The 21525-nt window shown below is 38.4% G+C and overlaps 1 protein-coding gene across 1 annotated transcript in view; it reads left to right on the forward strand.

Annotated features, from left to right (window-relative positions):
• Positions 1-1192: 1192 nt before the first annotated feature.
• The window catches only part of SPAG17 (sperm associated antigen 17), a 90362-nt gene continuing 70029 nt past the window's right edge, over positions 1193-21525 (forward strand). Inside the window, exons 1-4 of the mRNA XM_052702933.1 lie at positions 1193-1357; positions 8554-8694; positions 8999-9058; positions 20348-20476. Coding sequence (XP_052558893.1) covers positions 1256-1357; positions 8554-8694; positions 8999-9058; positions 20348-20476 — 432 coding nt within the window. The 5' untranslated portion in view covers positions 1193-1255. The remainder of the gene's footprint in view (positions 1358-8553; positions 8695-8998; positions 9059-20347; positions 20477-21525) is intronic.

Below are 21525 nucleotides of genomic sequence, written 5' to 3' on the forward strand. Positions count from 1 at the left end.
ACAACCAGACTGAAAAACTGAGCCATTAAAAAAAATCAGGACAGTTCATAGTAATGGTATTCAGCAATGTTATCTATGCACTCTGCCCCATTCCTCTGTCCTGTTCTGCTGCTCCTGGCATAAGTTCTTCCCCATACTCTCTCCATACACCTCAGCAGGCACAGTCTGTATAACCAAGACCTTAATGAAGAACAAGATTTGGTGGGAATGCCATCCTCTCTGTTTCTCTGAACAATTGCAGTCTGTTTTTGTGTGTTTGTTTTTTTTTTTTTTCCAGGACAACAAAAGAAAACCTCAAAAAGAGAAAAATGGACATTAGCCAAGAAATGGGGTGGGAGAACATGTTTATGGGTGTTGGCAAATCCACTGTGCAGCTTTCCCATGTTATAAACTACATCACTGTCTACAAACCCAGGCAAGATGCTCTTCTGCAGACTACGATGATACAAGACTGATATCTTATGTCTCTTATAAACTTAAATTAATAGTTTTCTACTGCATGTAATTAGAAGGTATTTTATAAAGAACGTACATGAGGTTCAGTATCATCCTAGAATACAATACAGAATAAAGCAGTAACGGGCTGCACAGCATGGCTTTAAGTCTCCTGCAAAATTAAAATAAAAGATTTGGAGGCTCCAAGCAATGCTGGTCGGTGCAGCAGGCTGGGGGAAGGGCACCATGTGGTTTGGGATATTTTCACCAAATGTTAAATCACACAGAATATTTCACTCGTCTCCACTGTGAGATCACAACATGACTCCTCTGTAATGAATTCTTTATCTTGGCAGCTCTCCTGCTTTCTCCCAACCGTTCCTCCCTCTCCCCTTTGGGTCCCCGTGCCGGCACATCTGGCAGCATTCAGCCGGTGATTTTGGCCCGGGACACTCACACCTGTGCCCAGGGGCCGAGCACAGTTCCAAGGGGATGAGGAGAAGGTCGAGGGGGTCAGGGGACCGAAGTCCCCCTCCAGACCCACTGCACGCACCCAACCCCACGCTCTTCTCCGAGGCACAAAATGCCGGCTCGAGGCGCAGCACCTCGGTTCTATGCCGGGTGCGCTGCTCAGCCTATAGCCTACAGCCCCTCGAAAGGCTCCACCGCCGCCTCGGGCCCACCAGCAGGCAGCACATGCCTATAGGGCTCGAAGAGCTGCGGGACCGGTTGCCGCAGCGACGGCGCGGCTACAAGCCGCGGTCACGCGGAGACCGGTCGTCGGGGCGACGCGTGAGGTCCGCTCGCTGCCGGCACCGCCATGGCCCCCAAGCGGGCCAAGGCCGGCGGAGCGGCCGCCTCCTCCGCGGGGACCGCAGCGAAGAGCTGGGAGACTGCGCTGGTGTCCGCCCCGTTAGAGGAGGTGAAAGCGAAGGGCGGCCGAGGGGGGCCTGAAACTGACGGGGCGAGGGACGTTCGGGGGGGCCGCGGATCGTGCGGGGCACCCCGTGTCCACCTCCGGAAGCCGCCCTCGGCACGGCACGGCACGGCACGGCCGCCTGCTCTCCTATCCGCGGGTCGGGCGCCAAGTTTCGACTCGGAGTGAACTTTTTATAAACTGCTGAACAACGGGGGTTTCGTGGAGGTGCTGACACAGCATTAACTCCCGCGTTGAAAATGTGAGGCTGTAATTTTCCTGCGTGAGCGTGAGCAGCTAAAAGGCGCTTTTTTTTTTTTTTTGCTTTTTTTTTTTTTTTTCCTTTGCTTTTGAACAACATGTGAGGGTCTAAAGGCGTATTTGGGTTTCCAGGTTCTATGCGTAAGCAATGTCATTGTAATAAATCTTGACTTGCAAGAAAGAAATTTGGTTTCAAAATAGCACGGCAGTTTTACAAACAATAATATTTCTCTAGCATGTGTTTGTATAGCACCACTTCTGCAAGTGAGACAAATGACTTCCATGGACCCCTTGTTTGGGGGGTTTGGGGGTTCCTGCCTCATTTGAAGACCCAGAGTATTTTTTGCTGTGTTTTCACCTTGTTATTTTTTCATAATGTGGTAACACTGGTGGTAAGCGTGAAGACTTCAGAGTTCTGTTTTTAAATTGGCCGCTCAGTTTTCCAAAAACGCCTCTGATTCCAAAAGTCTCCCAAAAGTACTTAACTTGCATTCATTTTTTCGTTTGGTAGTCACCATCTTGTACAAGTTTAGCCAAACAAAATCACTGTTTGCAGTAAGTTCTGCTCATCTGAGCCTGTTGCTTCTCTTCTCCTCCCCTCCCTCCCCCCCTCTGAATTTACATTTTCAAAAGTACTTGAGCCCTTTCATGCTGTCGAATTCCATCCTTACTGCAGGAGAACATCCCCAAAGACTGAGAAAGAGGTGGAGGTTCCCTCTCCATACCCTTCTCAGCTCCTGGCCATTTTCCTGGGCTTGCTAGCAAGGTGCCAATTAGCGAAATTTTGTTTTTATGGTGGTGTTTATTGTGGCTGTGGATATTGTCCAGTGAATTCACTGAACAAAGTGCTCTGTTTATTCTACTGCTTCTATCTGTAATTTATTACATTTGTTAAATATAAACTGTTACATTGAGGTATTTTAAAAGGTGGGAAATAAATGCTCAAAATTTAGGAAATGCCGAAATTAGGATTATTCAGGACCACACATTGAGGCAGATGGAAAGAAATATTGAATGTATTCACTGAATGGAATCAGAATCCTGTTGGAAGAAAGTATGTGATCACCTAATTAAGGATTATTGTAATGCCTGTACCCAAGGGAGCTTAATTAAGATTCCTTGGTTCCTTAATTGTGATACTGTCCATGTGTTTTATGTTCCAATTAAACTAATTCCATTTTCACTGTTTTGCTGCTGGCAGGCAGAGCCTTGGGGTCAATTTGAGCTCAAGCTTCTGTGGTGCTGGGCAACTGCTAAAACGCCCTGTTGGAGGAATTCTTACTCAGCTCTGATTATCCTGGGCAGAGACAGACATAGCACTTAGCTTTCGAATGTTCTTCCGAGCATCAGAGTTCATGATGCCGAGATGTGGATATACTTAATGTAAATGATTGTGCTTTGTAAAGCCATACCTTTGGCATATGTGTGCCTGTGCTGCCAAATTTTTGTTTCTTCCTATTGAACGTGGAAAAAACTGATTTTCTTACTTAATCACGTAAGGTTTTTTTATGAAGAGATAAAAATGATCTTTCTAATCAAACCTCGTTCAGCAAATAGTCTAAACTCAGTATCCTCTTCTCCCCCTGCCCTCCTCAGCAATCTTACAGCATATAGCATTTAAACTCAAATACGTAAAGGTCAGACACTGAAAGCAGCCTTTTATAGAAAGTGTTGAGCTATTTTAATTATAGGTGTCATCAACCACACTGTGCAAAATTATTTCTTACATCGTATGCAATATACTGTATGAAACTGAAAAGATTTGGGGGATGACAGGAACTCCTACCAATTAAGTACATTTCTCTCCTGGTAAATCATGCATAATGAATTTTAAAATCTTTTATCAATTTAGAGAATATTCTTTCCTTTTAGTGGAGTCAGAGGGCATTTACTAGAACTGGTTTTATACTGTACCAGGTAAGGTAAGCAATGAAATTTCACATTTTGATGTGTGTTTATGACTTACTTAGAATATTTTATTAGCCTGATCTTACGAAAAGGAGTCATTTCACATGTGGTGTTAACATTTTATGGAGGGTATGCTAACCAAAATATGATTTAACTGGTATTTACTAACCAAATAATGGCTTTTTCTTAAAAACACTGTAAAAACCGGCAAACAGACAACATAAAAACAGGTACAGAGGAAATATGGATTTTGCAGAGCCTAACGTTGTAGTTCATATACATCTTTTGTTTCTAACGTACTCTGCAGAAAAAAATGGAGCTACAAGTTGAGTTTGTCTTCATTTATTTATCAAGATAATTTGATTGGGTTAATTGCAAAATTAAATCACAAAATATAAACTAAGATGCTCAGATTTACATTTTTTCATGCTTTAAGTAGATATAAGGCTGTATTTGCTGGTTGAAAAGTGAATTCTGAGCAAACACAGCTCTGATATATCTACTCTATGTCCTTATTAGGTGCTCTAACTGAGCATAGCAACTGGAAGTTGCATTCTGCTCCTATTCCCATCTGTACTGTTTTGCTTTATCGGCATTTTAAGGCCTGAAAATTGAACTGAATCTAGACCTTGTAAAACCATTGAAAACATTCTGAATAGGATGGCTCAACTTTTGATCTCTATTCGTTCTGCTTGCTCTTTGGAGAGAAACTAAATGCTCAGTTGAATTGTGTTGCTCTGTAACCTGCAATCATGCAGCAAAAGCCCAAGCTCCTGAAACCAGAATCCAGTAGTAACCTGGGTAGGTGTCAGTCAGCAGGTAATGAAAGCGGACTTGAAGGTATCTTAACACTGGTGCCCTGTGCATCTCTGCATTATGGCTGCAAAATTGCTGATGAGCCACTTTTTCCACTAATTCCTGCTGTATTTACAGGTTTACAAGCTCTCTCATTGCTGAAAACAAAAAATGCTAAGGGTTATGCCTTCCCAAGCCTTCGTAAATTACTTACAAATCTTGCTTTTTCTAGGGCTTTACTTAAAATTGAGGAGATGAAAGAATCTCGTTTTTCAATGCTCAAATATTTGGAGTTTTAAGCTTTCAAATGTTTCCCTTTAGCAATTAGAGTTACATTTGAAATTACAGTGTAAAGAAATGAGCCTTCTAGTTGTGGCCCTTTGCAGGAAACACACACACACACACACACACACACACACACACACAAACAAACAAAAAAAACACCCACAGATGAGACAACTGTTTGATGCTTTTTCTAGCAACAGGAATCTAGAAACCAGTAAGTGTAGCCAATGTGTCTGATTTGTTCAAATGTCTCCTCTGAAACAACTGCTCTTCTATATCTAGGAAATGAAACAAGACGTTAAAAATGGAAAGAAATCTGCTTGTGTGGAGTTTTGGGAATTAGGTGGATCTTGCTGGGTCTAGAGGTTCTTCTGCAGAAGGACATTCAAGCTTCCCCTATTGATCATTTCTGAGAGATTCTGACTTGAAACAAGTCTTGACATGGTCAAGTGTTTTGAAATGAGGGACACGTAATCATTTGTGACAGTGATTTTAACCAAGTATCTTCCAGTTAGAGTGATCCTACCCATAACTGGAAATTGCATAGAAGATATCCAGTTACCAATGTCACATTTCCCATTATTATTAGCGCTCAGTTTTGAACCAGTGCTGTTGATTCTCTGGGCAGTCTGCTATCTCTGTTTCCCTCATCTCCACTGACAGTCAGGAGTGCTTCTGCTGTTCCCCTAATGGCAGCCTCCCCACTCTGTCTCTGTGCTTTTCCTCTAGTTACTGCATGATTTTATCTGTCCTATACTCTAAGCTGGGAACTTCATTTGAGGTAACCCTGAGGTCATTAATCTGTGCTCCCTCAGATCCTATGTTAGGACTCTCTTCTAGAATAACATTTGAAAAAATTGAACTGAGCAGAGCAGCAGTTGTATATTGAGGGAGAAAATGTTTTAAAAGTAACCGTATACATTTTATTACTCTTCCTTCTCAGTTTTATGTTGTGATTTTAGGTGGTGAGCTGTAGAAGCAGGGTCTGTTTCTTCTCTTTCCTTTCAAAGCCTTGAACATTAAGGGTACTATTACAGTACTGATAATATAAGGACAATGTTGCAAAAAATAATAAATTTTAAGTTCAGAAGAAAGACAGTCAGTTGAACATCTTAAGCTATGTACTAATGCTACTAATGCTGCTATTCTTTGTCCACATTGACCTCAATTGCTGTTATGAACATTCCACTTTACTGGAAAATGAACCTCAAGGGCTTCAAAATCAGTGGGTGTAGAAATAGATGGCATGATGTTGGTGACTGTGAATTCTGCATCATTATTCCCTGCTCAAGTCTGTATAGCTATTCCTGTATTTATCTAGCTCCTGTTCACAGGTGTTGTGTGTTTGTATAAAAGGAATATATTTCTGATTCATATTCCAGCTAAAGAGGGATAGGAGCTGTTCTGTGGAGAAGCTCTTTTGAAGCAGAAAATTAATGGAGGAAAAATGACACTACTAGTGTCAAGAGCATACCTTTGGTGAATCCCTGAAAATGTTTTGTTTGGATAAATCTGAAGGGTTTTTGGATAATTCATTTTCACAAGCTGGACTTATCCTGATGTTTTTGCATCGGTGCTATGGGCTTCTCTGAAGGTGACCACCTCAGTAGAAATCAGGAAATGTTTATCCTTTGCTTCAAATGCCTCTCAAAGAAATGAAGAAGTGTTGCAAAGAAAAAAAGTCCAATTACACATAAGCCAAGTGCCTGGCAAAATATTAAAGGTGCTTGGAATTGGACAAGGAATCTGGGACTTGAGAAGGCTGGCAATGAAGTCATGTAATGAAGCTGAGGACTAACTGCATGGGGAGACTGAGGAGAAGATGATGTTAGGAATTAGGGATGCAAGAACTGGGTGTGAGAAGGATTTGGAGAAGTTATGGCACTCTGAAACAGAGAGCAGAAACAGAAGAAGTGAGACAGCAACAATTGTGGGCTAAGGGTACAAAGGTCAAGAAGAGTCAGAGCTAGGAGGAATACAGGTTTCACAGGCATCACTGTTCCAGGATGATGTTAGTTCTAAGTAGATGTAATTTCTGGGCACAGAGGTACTGGCGTGTTCTAAAGAGAAAGAGAGCATGAGGTAGAGAGGTCTTAGAACTCTGATGGAATTTTTTTCACATATCTGAAAAACAAAGACATTGTAGGAACAGGCACTGTTGCTACTGGATCATTCCCCACCTGAAGCTAAGACTAAAACTTTGCATTTCTGAATATTTCATTGTGCTGTTGGCCTGTCTCTGTGACACCTACTGCACTTCATTCCCCTCTTGGTGACCTACACTAAGGAGAACATCTTGGTGATTAGCTGCTCCGTTTGCTTACCTCACGTCTGGATGGTCCTTCTCAAGGCTCTAGCATTGCTCACAATGCTGATACGGGAGGGTCTTGCACTTGTGGAAGCCTAGAATATAATGCGTTTATACACAAGTATGGACATCCAAATGCTCTCTGTTCAAAGAAGGCAGTGACAAATTTACAATGACAAATTTAACTGTAATTCACATTAACTGCAACTCCTATACATGTTTTGATGGTAATGTTAAAATATCAAGTTCGTTCATACACCTACAGCTATCTTGACAACTTTAGGCAGGGTGAGCTGTCAGTATTCCTCAGCTCTGTAGAAAGGGGAAAAAGGAGTTGAGTGAAACTACCTCAGTCCCCACATGGGTCATTGATGGAGAGCTGAGCTGCCAGCAGTGCTGCAGCCGTTGCCATTTCTCCAGTGAGCAGTGTCACCACTGCAACGTGGCTGGACACACTTCTCTATGCAAAGATTTAGGGTAGACTTTTTTTTTTTTTTTCAGATATGAGAAGGAACAAATGAAGAATAGTGTTGTAAAACTGGAAAAAGATAAACCTGACTTTTTATCATATTCTTTTTTTTTCTTTTTTTTTTTTTTTTTGAAAGATTCTTTCCCTGTCTTTACTGTATACTCAGGTTTTGTTCTATTGTTCTGCAAGCATACATGCATGCGTTTTTCATGACATATTAATATGAAAATATTTTCATAAAAATCCTGCATGATTAGCTTTTCTTAAATTTCTCTTTAGCAGTCTGCTTAACCTGCTCCTGATTGTATGACAGTGTGTTTGAACCACTTAGATCTTGCTGAAGCTGTTTGCGTGTTGACCCTAATGAAGTTTTATTGATATCTTTGCAGCTTAAACATGCAGGTGTGCAATAGAATATATATAACACGGTGTGTCTTGAAGTGTGGAAAACACAACTCCCAGATGTATTTCTGGTTCAGGTGCCACCAGTTCAGGTGTCAATGATGCTGATAAAGAACACTGGAGAGAGCTATAGATGTGTTGGAGATGACCACTCACTTTCTGAAAGGGATTCCAGTTGGCTGGAGTAAATATAGTGGAGAAGATTTGCTTAAATGACCCATTTGCACAGAATTTATCTTTGTTCAAATACCTAGTGAAAAATTGTAAGAATGCATGAATGACAGACCCTTATAAAACATACAAACAATGCCACGTTTTTTAGAAAATAGTATCCAGTCAGTTTCTCTTTTCCAGGATGAGGAAGCTGGATTTTTTTTCATTTTTCTAGAGCAAATAGATAATACCAACAGTATAAATACATACATTTAAATTCTACATCATTTTTGTTTACCAGACTCTCAAATGTGCAAATGACATTCAAAAGTTATTTCACCTTTGTGCAATGTCAATGCAGTGTCTGCCTCTAAGGTGTTCTGGTATTATTGGGCTCTTGCTTTTTCCACAGCATAATGCTGCCACCTGATGGCAGAAATAATTGGAATAAATCAGCATGTGCTTTTGCAGGTTGTACACTTTATTGTAGGGCGTTTCATATGATAATGAATATGTGTTAAATAAAGTAATTATGGCTATGTGCTCACTCATTCAAACTGCAGAGAAGCTTTATTGTGTGCTCGTGTTCTAATGCATTAAATATTTTATTTTGGAAAGCAGGATGATTGGAAGCCTAGCATCGCTTTTGTGGTGGGAGCCAGAATTGAGGATGAAATTCACACAAAGGCCTTGTCCCTTGCTGTGCAGGTGCCACAGCGGAAGCTGTTCAGTGTGGTAGCACGTGAAGATATCTTCAGACAGGTATTCCAAGAAAGGAACTTTTAATAACAAACCAAACCATAAATGAATCACTCTGGAAATTTCAAAAGTTACACTACTTCATAGGAGTTAAAAATGGAAGTAGAGAACCTTACTATGTAAGTTGGTTTGCTCCCTGTGTTTGAGTCTTCTTCAGACTTTTCTTCAAGGTGCTCATCAAAGCTCCCTCCCTAAGGAACTTTAAGATGATTTACAATAGCAAATTTTGTTGTATTTACAATAACAAGTAAAATAATTTGTTTAAAATTAAAATCTGATCACAGCAGAACGCTTTATTTCCTTGCAGATTGCAGAATCTGGAAGTCAGAAGGGGAAAAAGGTTAAGGATGTGCCTATGTTCTATGAGGTAAGTTAAAACATATACTGCGAAGTCAGTGCTCTTATGTTGAGGTAATTACAGTTGTGTAATTATGTTATACATACCAGAGTAAATGCAATTCTACTGACTATGTCTGGTATGATCACTCATACATGGACCACTCATACTGGACTACTAATTAGGTGAGAATCAAGATATCTTTTTAGAGATATTAGTTTTATTAAGAATATGTTATGAGGTCTTATTTTGATGGTAAAAATTACAGAAAAGTAGACTCTGCTCTTCCAGATGCTCACAGTTACTTAGAGACTTATACCTTCATTTATTGGCATGCAAGCCCATAAACGAAACACCAGCTCTGTGTGCTAGTATCCATAATAATCTCAGTTTGATGTTAAATTCTAACCTGATTCGTCAAGTGGGGTATGTCAGTGGGGTTGGGAGTCATGCTTAGTACAAAGAGGACTTCCTTCTCCCTGCCTTGTTAATGTTTTACGTACAGCTTGTGAGAGGCTATAAAATTCTGTAATTAATTAGAAGATTGTTTAAAATTTTCTCAGGTAGTGTTTTATGGCCCTACAGACCTGGAACATTAAGAATTTTGGATCCCTCTAAAAAGATCTTGTTTGCATTTTAGTTCTGAAATGACTAATAAAGTTTTTATATGTCTCGGGTTTTGGTGGACTTTATAACAGGTCTTTTTAGTTGCAGTCTGTTTTTCGGTAATGCCAGACTACTATCTGAACAAGTCCCTTTGGAATTATTTACCACTGACATGACTGTGAATTTTATGCAATTAACCCTCTTTGTTTAGGACCAGCCTCCCAGGCAAACCCACCCTTATATTACCTGGGACGTAAAACCCTTTCAGTCCTACTGACGGAAAGATTTTGAAGTCTGGTTCTAAGCAGAAGCTTTGTATGATACCTGTATTTAATTACTAAGAGCAATTTTCCTTGTGAAGTGGATACTTATTAAATTCCAGCTGTCAGTTCTGTGTCTCATTAGCTACTTACTTTATTCCTCAAAGACATTTTTTTCCTCCCTTCCTTTAACAGAGAATATAAAATGCCTGTTCTGACCTTTTGCTTGGACTCAGTTTCCTTTCTGGCTGTAGCAAATTAGAAGATTGATCATGTTGCCACAAGCATTAGGATCCTGCCTCTCTGGGCAGAAATTTGCTCCTGAGTGCGTGCTTCAAATCCACGTACAGTCTGTGCATTCAAAGCTTTTGCTGCAATAGGAATGAACAAGTATGAGACTAGCACAGAACAGAGCTATGAAATGCTCTTTAGAGAGGAGCATTTCTGACCCTGCTGCACACAGTTCTTCTCTGCTGTGGGATTCAACACACTTGAGGAATATGTACATTCCACAGGTGCATATTCATTTCTAGTGACACAGTAAATTAAATTACTAAGCCATTAATGATCTTTGTATGTGTAAAGTATGCATGTGAGTGAATTTCAGACTGATGACTGATGCATATTAATGTGGCTGTTAATGTATTAACAGCAACACTGTTACCCTGCAAATTGTGTCTACTCAGATGCTGGGTGTTGTAATAAGTTCCAATGTAGCAGTCTGCAGTGCCTGCTCTAAGTCAAGAAACATTAACAAACTGTTGTGTTGGTGTACTGCAAGCTAGATATATATCATAGCAAAGCAATTCCTTTTGTCTATTCTAAATTTTTTCCCTTCAGGGCTTTTAACATCTTAGTATGTTTGATTTCATATAATTTACTGTAGAAGTTGAACAGGATAATAGCAGGGCTTATGGATGTATAGCTAAAAGATTTCCAAATCCAGACGAATTTAGTGTCTAACTGCTTTTCTTCCTCTGAAATGACTTGAGGAGGAGTAGGAGCCCTGATTTGTAATTTATTGCTATTTCCAGCACTTAATTAAATGATGTTAGGCTAATTATCTCAAAGATGCCTTTTTTTTTTTTAATGGAAAGAAAAACATTACATTACATTTCCTGTAAAATAATAACAGATTTCATATTGAGTCAGGCTTATTTATCATAGACAAATTTTCTAACAGACAAGACCTAAAGCTGTATTTTGAATAAAATATATGTATTATGTATACGAGGTATGTATCTTCTATTGTTTATGTACCTGTTTGTGCTGTAAGTTTTCTGTTAGGATGGGTAACGTTATGTGTAATTACGATGCTTTACCACTACAAAATATGAGACTGTGTTTCAGTTTCCATATGTTGATTTTTGAAAATCTTTTCAAGCCTACATTTTCCATACTGGCTTTGTTCATTTTGTTCATCACACTATTTTTAATTATTTTTTTCTGGAAAATTCTAGTGAGATTGAGTTCAAGGCCTATAGGTATGGAAAGATTATTTTTTTTTCCTTACAGCATTTGTTTTCGAGCTCTGTCATACTCATAAAGGCAGGGTTTGGAATGTTGTCCTTACGTTACTCAGAAAATCTTGAGAAGGATTCTTGCCACATACACGGAAGGGAATAAGCTGGAGCTGGAGAGTAGTACCATGATAAGAAAAGATTTTAAGAAAAGTTGGAACCTCATGCAGTCCCTAAATGTGAGAAGACTGCAAGTAGATAACAGGGTTGCTGCAAAAAAACAGCTGAATAATGGATGTGGCCATGAGAGGGAGGGGCACGGGAGAGTGTACCTTGTTGCTTACAGAGAAAGTATCAACTCAGATACCTCACACTTCAGGACTGGTATAAGCAGAGAATGTGCCAAGTTTTGTTGTTCAAGTGAAGATACATAACAGTTAGCTCATATTGACGGACATAGACAGGTATATAGAGGTATCTACCTAGTTGTGCAGTTTCACAAAACAACCCAAAGAGACCCCCAAATCAAACCTGCTACTGATATGCATAGTATGCACAGTTTTCCTGTCAAAATCCAGTTAAATTGAATGTTTGCACATAAATCTTAATTAGTGCATGTTTTGTACAGCTCATTTTTGAGGACTAAAAGGTTATTGATTAGAAACAGAATCTCACCTTGCTTTAAAATTGTTTATAGGGTACTTGTTTTTTGTTTAATGGTTGGGTGTTTTTTTTTTTGTCGTTCTTTTTTTCCCCAAGTCTGTGCTGTCAGAATCCTTGGGAGTTTGTGTAATGCTAACAGTACTTCTTGCCTTAATAACAGCAGGATCGGAAGTGTCCTTTGAGTTTTGAGGTGTAAGTGAAGCAGATTCCCATCCTATCACTTCTAACTCAGGATATGTTACCTGAAATATAAAGATCTACTGTAGGACAGTAAAAATTGAAAAAGCTGAGATGGAGAGCAAACTGAATGAATTTTGGCAGAAAGTGATAGACTTAAACCAGTCTTACTCCAGGCATTTCTGTGGATTATTTTTTTGCTTGGAGTTTGTGGAATATAGATTTATGTGGTAAGAGTTGCTGCCTGTAAGATTATTTGAAGTAAGTATTATTTTTTGGTGATACCACAGTGTCCACAATAAAGAAGAGATCCACTTCGGAAGGGAACACAGCATGTAGTTCCTGGCATAGGTGCTATTCTTGTATTATGAACGTCTGCATGCATGCATATATGTATGTGTGTGCTGATGTGCATAAATAGTCAAAGCTGTCTTATTCTAGTACTCCCTCACCTCAATGGCATGAATTGCATTGAGAAATTCAAAACAATTTTTGTGTCCTTTCTTCAGTAGGTCCTAAACACCTCCTGCCTTTCTATTTTTTTTCCATGATGTCCCTTTTTTCTGCAACCTGTCTCTAACAATACTTTCACTGAAGAAAGGAGGGGGAAAAAAAAAAAAAAAGGAACTAGGAAGAAGAAGGGTATGCATCTACATTGCCAAAAGGATCTTACAGTAAATTTATAGTGTAGAAAAACTGAGCTACTGGTTTTATCATATTGTGTTTGTTTGTTTTTTTAATGTAATATGGCTAATGGTACCATACCTTTGGTGAAAAAGTGATATGAATCTCTCTTATCATACTTTCCTGAATGAAGTAGCTTCAGATATCAGACATCTTGCTTTTGAAAAAGTAGAAATGAAAATCAACATCTTTAGCCCATTTACCCCTACTCCTATAAGAATTCTCATTGTCCACTCTAGTGATTCTTCCCATGAACTCTTTTGTCATCCATTAGATTCTTGTCCCTAATTGCATTCATGATTCCACATCGCCCTTTTAGCTGTACAGTTTTCTACCCTACTACCATAAGTATTTTTGCAATCTAATGGCCTAGAGTACACGTCTGTAACATTATATATTTCTTGTGCTTAATTCTTGCTGCATAAAGTTGATATATGCAATGCTTTTTAACTTGGATTTTACATCAGATTAATAACTCAATGTGGAAACAAAACTCTTAATGTTGCAGACATACTTGCTACTAGAAGTATTTTTACCCAAGAAGGCATAAGCTCTTGTGAGTTTTGTGGCAGCTGGAGGAGAGCAAAGATTGATTAGTAGCCAGGATATGTGTTACTGAAGAAACAAGTTTCAGAAATAACACAAGTAAGGAATATTGTTAGGGATTCCTTCTGGTGTCTTGTAGAAACAAAAATGATCAAAGGTGAATTGTTTTTGTGGAAGTCCATGTCTGGACAAAACACCATCAGAATGGTTAAGATCAAGACTAGACTTTCTCGAAAGTAGAGATAGTCAATCTAAAATCTAGTCTTCAAAGTCAAAAGATGACGTGATTAGAATTTATTTTGTAGTAAAAGTTAGATTTTGTTTTCTTTCCACTGTGGAAGAAAAATTACATCAAAAAGTGATTGTAAAATTGAATAGTTCAAGAACCAGAACTCTTCACACGTGTGTGTCATTGTTGTGTTGAGAATGCTTGGTAGTAAAAATCGCTTCAAAAGTCATGCTGACTGCTCAGGAGGATAGAAGAGTTTAATTTTAATTTTGAAGGCCAGTACAAATACTGCAATCTTAAATATTAGAATAGAACTGTTCTCAGGTCAGCCTTTATCAAGTGCACTTGTGTGAATGAGAGTTAACAGAATTTTATTGCAGGTGCACTTTGTCTACAGTATAGGTATACATGCTCAAGAGATTATTGGGAGTTTTCATTAAATGAAGATGCCTTTTACAGAGGTGCTAGGGCCAGGGAAGGGTAGGGAACTTTCGGTCTAGCTGTGGGTACTAGCTTCTCAGTGGTTTTCAGCTCACCTGTTGCCAAGAACCTACAAGGTAAATAGTTGTTTCCAACATGCATGCAACTTGGTATAAAATTTTTTGGTGTTTCCATGCAGGTTTTGTTGAAATATGTGTGTAACTAAGCAAATAGCAGTGATGTCTGTAGCGATCTTGGAACTGGTAGAGACCTTCTGGAAAAGGAAGTGCTGTTCTTGTTTTGTTGCCTTCACAGTATCAGGTGCCTATAGGGGTTAACTAAGAGTCATATTTCTCAAGTAGAATAAATAACCACAGAATCCGATGTCATTGAAGGAAAAAAAGAAGTGCTTAAGTCCCACTGCAAATATGGACCACAGTGGAAAAGTGCTGCTGAGGAGTTTTGTGGTACCAAGTCCATAAGGCCATTGGGACTTTCTGTCTCACAGGTTGTTAGGTTTCAACTGGCAACTAGGTAGGTTCTGCCAGCACAGGGATTGATGAGACAACTTCACTTCTTAAATCTTCTTGTTCCTTGTCTTATTGGGATAACAGGTATTATTATTATATTATTATATATATAATATATTATTATTGGGATAACTCGTCTTGTTTCTCTCCCTTGCCAGATACAGTATCAGAGAAACATGACTTCAGCTTTGTAAAGTTCACTGTGCGAATCCATTTGGCTGAAGTTTCTAGAAAGAATGTGCTTCTCAGAAACACAAAATATTCTGCTCCTCAACAAGATTTGTTGAGCACATTTATACCACTGAAATGTATATGTTTCAAGATTTGATCATAGCAATATATCTCTTCTTCTGAAAACATATCACAGCAGACTGGTATATCTTCTCTATTTAGAGAGCTTTGATTTCTTTGATTGTTCCTCAGGAATTACTTAAATGCCATTTCATCTCTCCCCAGTTAGAGTGTTAAAATTGAACCGGTATTAAGGGGTCATATGAGAGAATCTTTACTTTCCATAAAGTTCATCTTTGCTGAGATATCAATGCTGATGATTAATCCTTTTGGTCACTGGATATTCACACTATATTTTTTAATGCCTTAGAGCAGTAAGGTTTGGTAGCAGTTAGGTGACCAGGAAGGCGTTGGAAGTATGTATCATAGATGGTTAGAGCTGTTGTATGAGATCTTTAATAAAGCCGAAGTTAAAAGTCATCCTAATTTTTATGTAATGTATTTTTTCTCTTTTTTATTTAATTTGTGTTATTCAATTGTTTGTATTTCCTTTAAATATTGCCTGCTTGTAATAGTAAGACATACATGCTCTGTACATATGTGTCTTAGAAAGTTCTCCTGTACTGCTTAAATTAAACCTGTGGAGATATCATGTGGAAAAGGACTTGGGGTTAATGGTGGGTGAAAAGCTTGACAGAAGCAAACACCGTTGATCTTGCAGCCTGGCAGGCCAACTGTATCCTGGACTACATCAAAAGAGGGGTGGCAGGCAGTGAGAGGGAGGTGATTGTCCGCCTCTACTCTGCTCTTATAAGACTCCATCTGCAGGACTGTGTCCAGACCTGGGACCCTCAGTGCAAGAAAGATATGGAGCTGTTGGAGAGGGTCCAGAAGAGGCCACGGAGAGGGCTGCAGCACATCTCCTGTGAAGAAAGACAGAGGAATCTGGGCTTGTTCAGCCAGGAGAAGGGACTCCAAGGAAACCTTGTTGTCTTTTTGATAGTTAAAGCAGTCCTGCAGGAAAGCTGGCTAAGGACTCCTTATCAGTGAGTGTAGTGACAGGACAAGAGGGAATGTCATTAAAGTGAAAGAAGGTAGATTTAGATTAAATATATGGAAGAAATTTTTTACTCAGAAGGTGCTAATACAGACTGCCCAGAGAAACTGTGGATGTCCTATCCCTGGAGGTGTTCAAGCCCAGGTTGAATGGAGCCTTGGGCAGCCTGATCTGATGGGAGATGTTCCTGCCCATGACAGGGGGTTGGAGCTAGGTGGTCATCCAGCCCAAGCTGTTTTGTGATTCTATGATCCCCTCAGGTTGTGCATTGACTGTAGAGAGAGATTTAAAGCACAGATCTTCTTATGATATATTTTTCTAGCTAGGTTTCTTCTCACTGGATTAGATTGTATTGTGATTTGGCAAAAACGAACTCACTCAACATATTTTAATAGGGCATGAACAGCCATTGCTGCTGTTTTGAGAAATGATCCCACAATAGAAAGGCAGATATTTAATACGTGAATAGCATACATATTTGCTCAATATTGATCTAAAGTGAAAGTATACTAGTCTTATTTAAGTAGGTTTGTTTGAAAACTAGGGTTTAGATATGGAGGGATACTGAGAGAAAGAAAAAGACTTCAAATTTGTTTTTATTAGTTTTTAAAATTCTCTGGAATTCATGTTGGTAGTGTCTTTACTGATTAATTAAGGTGATTCATTGATTTGGTGTAAGTTATTCAGTCTACCTGATGGATATATAAGCTCTGTATGGAGCTCTTTTCAGATACACACTTGATGTACTGATTTAGATAATCCTTGAGCTCACTTTGAATTGTGAGTCATTAATTCACCAGTGAAGGACAGTGACTAAAAAAGCAATCTTTTGACATTGTAATTGGGCAGACTTTCTGAGAGGCAAAAATGAAACAAGGGGAATGGTCTGACAGTATAGGCTGAATTACCTTTCGATAAACCGCAGGTACAGTCTCAAAGAAATTTTTTGTCAGCTCAAGGCCCTCCTGGTATTCTTTCAAAATGATGTTACAGTATGCTGTTATCATCAGATAATGAATGAAATGAATATCACCAGATTCAGAAATATTTATACTGTGCATAGACGTGTCTTCTTTGGACAGAAGTTTTTCAGGATGGCATGCAGCTTTCATTCCATAGTCTGGCTTGAAAGCTTATCACAAAGGATTCTCACAACACAGCACCACACTAATCTGATGGCAGATTGTTATAAGTGAAGATTGCTTATTTTTCCTTCTTTCATTAGCTTGCTCAAAAAATACATGTTTGAACAGTAAAAAGTGTCTTCACTGGTATATGTAATCCACATAGCCTCTTGACTCTTCTGTTAAAGGTAGCTTACCAGCTTCAGACTGACTCGCACTGCATCTGCTAGAAGGGGATTTGTACTGTATGTTTCTGGTAGGAACCATTATGTGTGTGAATCTGACATATATGTGATGGCTTTAATTGCTTAGTTTCAAGAAGGAGGAAAGATGGGGCTCTAGCAAGTTTATCTTGGATGTAGTGACAAAGCTGTGAAAATTGGTAATTTAAGTGCTTTTCTGATTATGCTGTAGCAGCCACAGTGGAGCTGAAAAGGCTGTACTAAAAAAGAGGGAAATTAAAAAAAGATGAAGGCTCAGAATTTAAATGTTTCCTAAACATTTAAAACCTGCCTCCAGTCTCAACAACATCAGCATATGCCAGTGGTATAGTATCACCTACAAGCACTCATGAAATGTTTGAGTGGCTTGAAATGCATGCCCTTTGCACCAGGCAGCTAAATCTCTGCATGGTTCATACGGCCACTATGTGAGATCAAATACTGCATCACTGCAGCCTTTCTGCAGTTCACAAAAGTGACCCCTGCTGTGTGAGGAATGCTAAGTTTCCTTTTCCTTTAAAGGAAAAGAGGCTCTACCTAACTGAATTTGTCTGTCCAAGTTTCCATGGTTTCTTACATAAGGAGAAGGTCATCATTGGCAGGAACAAGTATAGTCAATCTGAAATGAATCCACTTCACAGTACCCCCAAAAGATTCTTTCTGTACTCTTACCAAGTCTTTGTATTCAGCTTTTTGTTACTGAGGCTCTGTGGATTCTTAGTTGTTTATGCCAGGTGCCTGAATAATTCACAGGGCCACAAATAAAGAAAACGTGCATGCGTGTAATAAATTCTTTTATCTACTCTATGTGAATTGATTTATATTCTATCTTTAAACAAGCTATGATGAAGGATTGTTTTTTATTTCCTTAGGCTTGTTGCAGATTTCACATTGCTGTATGAAAAACTGATTACTTTCTTTTTATTGCCAAATGTTGGATGCTTATTTTATTCATCTTATTTGTCTGACCTCACTACACACAGTAGTAAAATGTACTCCTGTGAAAGAGAGTTTGGTCTACACTTTTCTAACACTTAATACAAAAATTGCCATTCCCAATTGTTGGAACTTGTTAGAGTTGTCTAAACTCTATAATGAACTGGACATGTCTCTTAATTTCTGCATTATCTGTCTACAGAATAGGAAAAGTCATGATGCATTGCATCTAACTGATAAAGTGCTTTGAGCTTCTCAGGAGGAATGGATTGTAAGAGTCTGTGCATTCCTTCCTTCTTCCATGAACAATAAATCAGCAACTGCCATCAAACTGGGTTACTATATATACTTTTTAGGAATCCTTCCAGAATCCCTTCATTTCCTCTCTATTGTGCATCAAGAAATGTGCATCTCATCTAGATTAGGCAGTTAAGAAACATGTTTTTGCATAAGCTGTTAACACCATTTATGAAAAAAAGAAGTATGAGAATTTTTTTATCTAAGAGAAATTAATCTGATATTTCTAGCAAACTGTCTTCCTTTCAGAGCTTTGATTTTCTCTAGCTAGCTCTAAATTACACTTTTTTGTTGGAATGGCTTGAAGATTTTAGGGTGACTAGAGTCTGTGAATTTTTTTAAGTCTGCTCTTAACATGTCATTGGTTTTCTGCCAGGACTCTGAAGTCACTAGGAATCTTTCCAGAAGCCTTCTATGGTTGGTTTGTTGAGACAGTGACCAGTAACTATTCTTACTCAGACTGCAAAAGATGTAAAACAAAACTGAGCTTTACCATTTTCTTAGATGTGCTCTAAGGAGATTACCAGATGTATTAGTGTTGAAGTGGGAGGAGTATTTGGTGGTGGGAGGTTATAAATACAAATATTTTGTATTGTTTCCCTCTTACGTGATCCAGAAAAATCTAAGTTATACCAGATTTTCTTCTTCCTTTTCGTTTTCATTTGTATGAAACAGTCATTTGGCCTATAATAGTCTGAATTCCATTCTGGCTTTGTTTTATTCAAACAAGCATTTTTAATGGTTATACTTACTTACCCAGGTTTTACTTGAGAAGTGAAAATTTCTAAGCTGGGTGAGAAACTGAAAGCTCAAAGCTAATGGTGTTGTTTGCATTAGACAAGACACAGTTCAATGAGATGCAGTGTGCACCTTCATTGTCTGAATGTTAGCAAGCAAAATTGACACCATATGTGCCCAACTGTAATTGCTCCAAGAGGGGAAAAGAGAAACATGTCAGAACATTTGAGTAACACCTAATTCAGCTCATGGTTATAAATAATGCTGATGGCTGCTTAAAAACAAAAGTAGGAAAATATTATGGTTATATTATTCCTCAACAGCGCTTCCTACATAGGTGAACTTTATTACGGAGACAACACAAGTGAAAAGAAACGTATAACAACTTTTTATGATATTTTTATGTTATTTTATTTTTTTCGCAGTAAATAAAGTGGTTATGAGGCTCCAAGGAAAACAGCCCAGATGTTAGTGTGTTGTACAAAATTTAGTGGAAACAAGCTGTAAAAAACATAGTCATAAAACAGCCTGTCAATGCCACACATCTGGACAATGCAGCCGTATGTTCCCGCTGCTGTCATCACCCTAAGAAAACTCAATAGCCTTATTTCACCCCAATTAGGCTGCATACCAACAGAATCAGCAATATACAGGGAGGGGATATATTTTCAATGGTACAGACCCTCTCAAATTCCCTTCAAGAAGTTTATATCTTTCATTCAATGCCTCCGATGCTAGTCACTTTGTAAATAGTATTCAAAATAACACCCTCTGATTTGGTGTCTGCTAAATACATTTTAGTTTATAATAAGTAATTGCTTAATGTTGCTTCTTATTTTTAAAAAAATATATGTAATTTACAGTGAAAACTGTGTATCTGTTGACCCTTAAATAAATCATGGAAGTTTTCTCTCATCTGCTATTTTATAGCATTTATAACTTCATTTGAGGTTTTTGGAAATAAAGAATAGCTATGTATCATATGAATTTGTTGTTTTTTTGGAACGTGTGGCCATTTTGAGCCTTTGAGCCACTCACTGTACAATGTGAAGTAACACCCCATCATTTCTGCATGCAAAATAAATCAAATGCAATATTAAAACCATACAAGTAATAGTTATTTTTATTTTTTCTCTGCAGGTAGTAGAAGTAGCCAAAGCCATTTTGGATAGTGGAGAAGAAATTCCTGTTACACTGACTGGAAAGCTATTGAAATTTCAACTGCTTTGCATTAAACAGAGGGATCTTCAGAGAAGGGACGCTGAAAAGGTACTACAGTATGCTTTAGGGAGATTTCTTAATTAACTTTACGATGCTAATTCAGGAACTATTTGCATTCAGCTATCTCCTCATGCTTAACTTCCTGTAAGCATCATTAGAAAAAAATGTAAACAGAAATTTATTTAGGTTTTTGGAAGAAGCTCCCAGTTATTCAAATGTAGTTGAGATAAGGGAAAGAATAGAACTCTTTGCTTGAGTAAAAAGTACTAATGCAGTATCTCAGTCTTAGGACTGAGAGATAATAGAGCTGGAAACTATGTATTATCATTGTCCTTTTCTGGTGTTCCCTGAACTGACTTCCACATATCGTTTAGGGCTGTCACTGCTAGCCCCAAGACTGCTTTAGTCAGCCTGCTTAACTTCTATAGCAGGAATTTCAGCAGGCTTGCACAGAATCACTGTGACACTGAGAGGAAAGGGAAAAGATCCTCAAAAGAGGCTTTTACTTTCTGAAGTACCAAGGACAACTAGTGCTCTCTGTGGGAATCTTGACAAATTCTAATATATATTTCTGCTTTCTTGAGGCTCAATTACATAAAATTATTCAAGAGCGATAAACAAAGCTTATTGTAGCACTGTTGTCTGATGATTGTATTCTCTGTTTTGATGTGTTAATCAGCTTAGAATTCAAAGTCATAATATCAAAACCTTCCAGTTGAAATGTCTAAAGTGGAGAAAATCTGAAAGTAAATAAGATCAGAATCACCACAGCACAAACAATTTTAAGAATCATTGAAGACGTTCCTAAGTGATACAAAAAGAGAATGTTAATGAAGGGAAGGAAGGAAAAGATTTTCAGCTCTGATTTTGGATTGAGCTAAACACAATTGCTGCAGCTGGAAAGCCTGGTTGACCAGCTGAGTGTGGGAAAGTCAATGGTGTAGAATAAATTGACCTATCTAATTTGCATGGAAATATTTTTTCATTGATTTAAAGGCAATTAAAGTGACACGAAAGGAATGCTAGCAGTAATTAAAATTAGTATCTTTTTAGTGTATTTAAAAAACTTTATAAAACTGAAATTTTATTCTTATGTA

Source organism: Tympanuchus pallidicinctus, unplaced genomic scaffold (genome assembly GCF_026119805.1).
Source record: "Tympanuchus pallidicinctus isolate F22 unplaced genomic scaffold, pur_lepc_1.0 scaffold10, whole genome shotgun sequence".
Taxonomy (NCBI): Eukaryota; Metazoa; Chordata; class Aves; order Galliformes; family Phasianidae; genus Tympanuchus; species Tympanuchus pallidicinctus.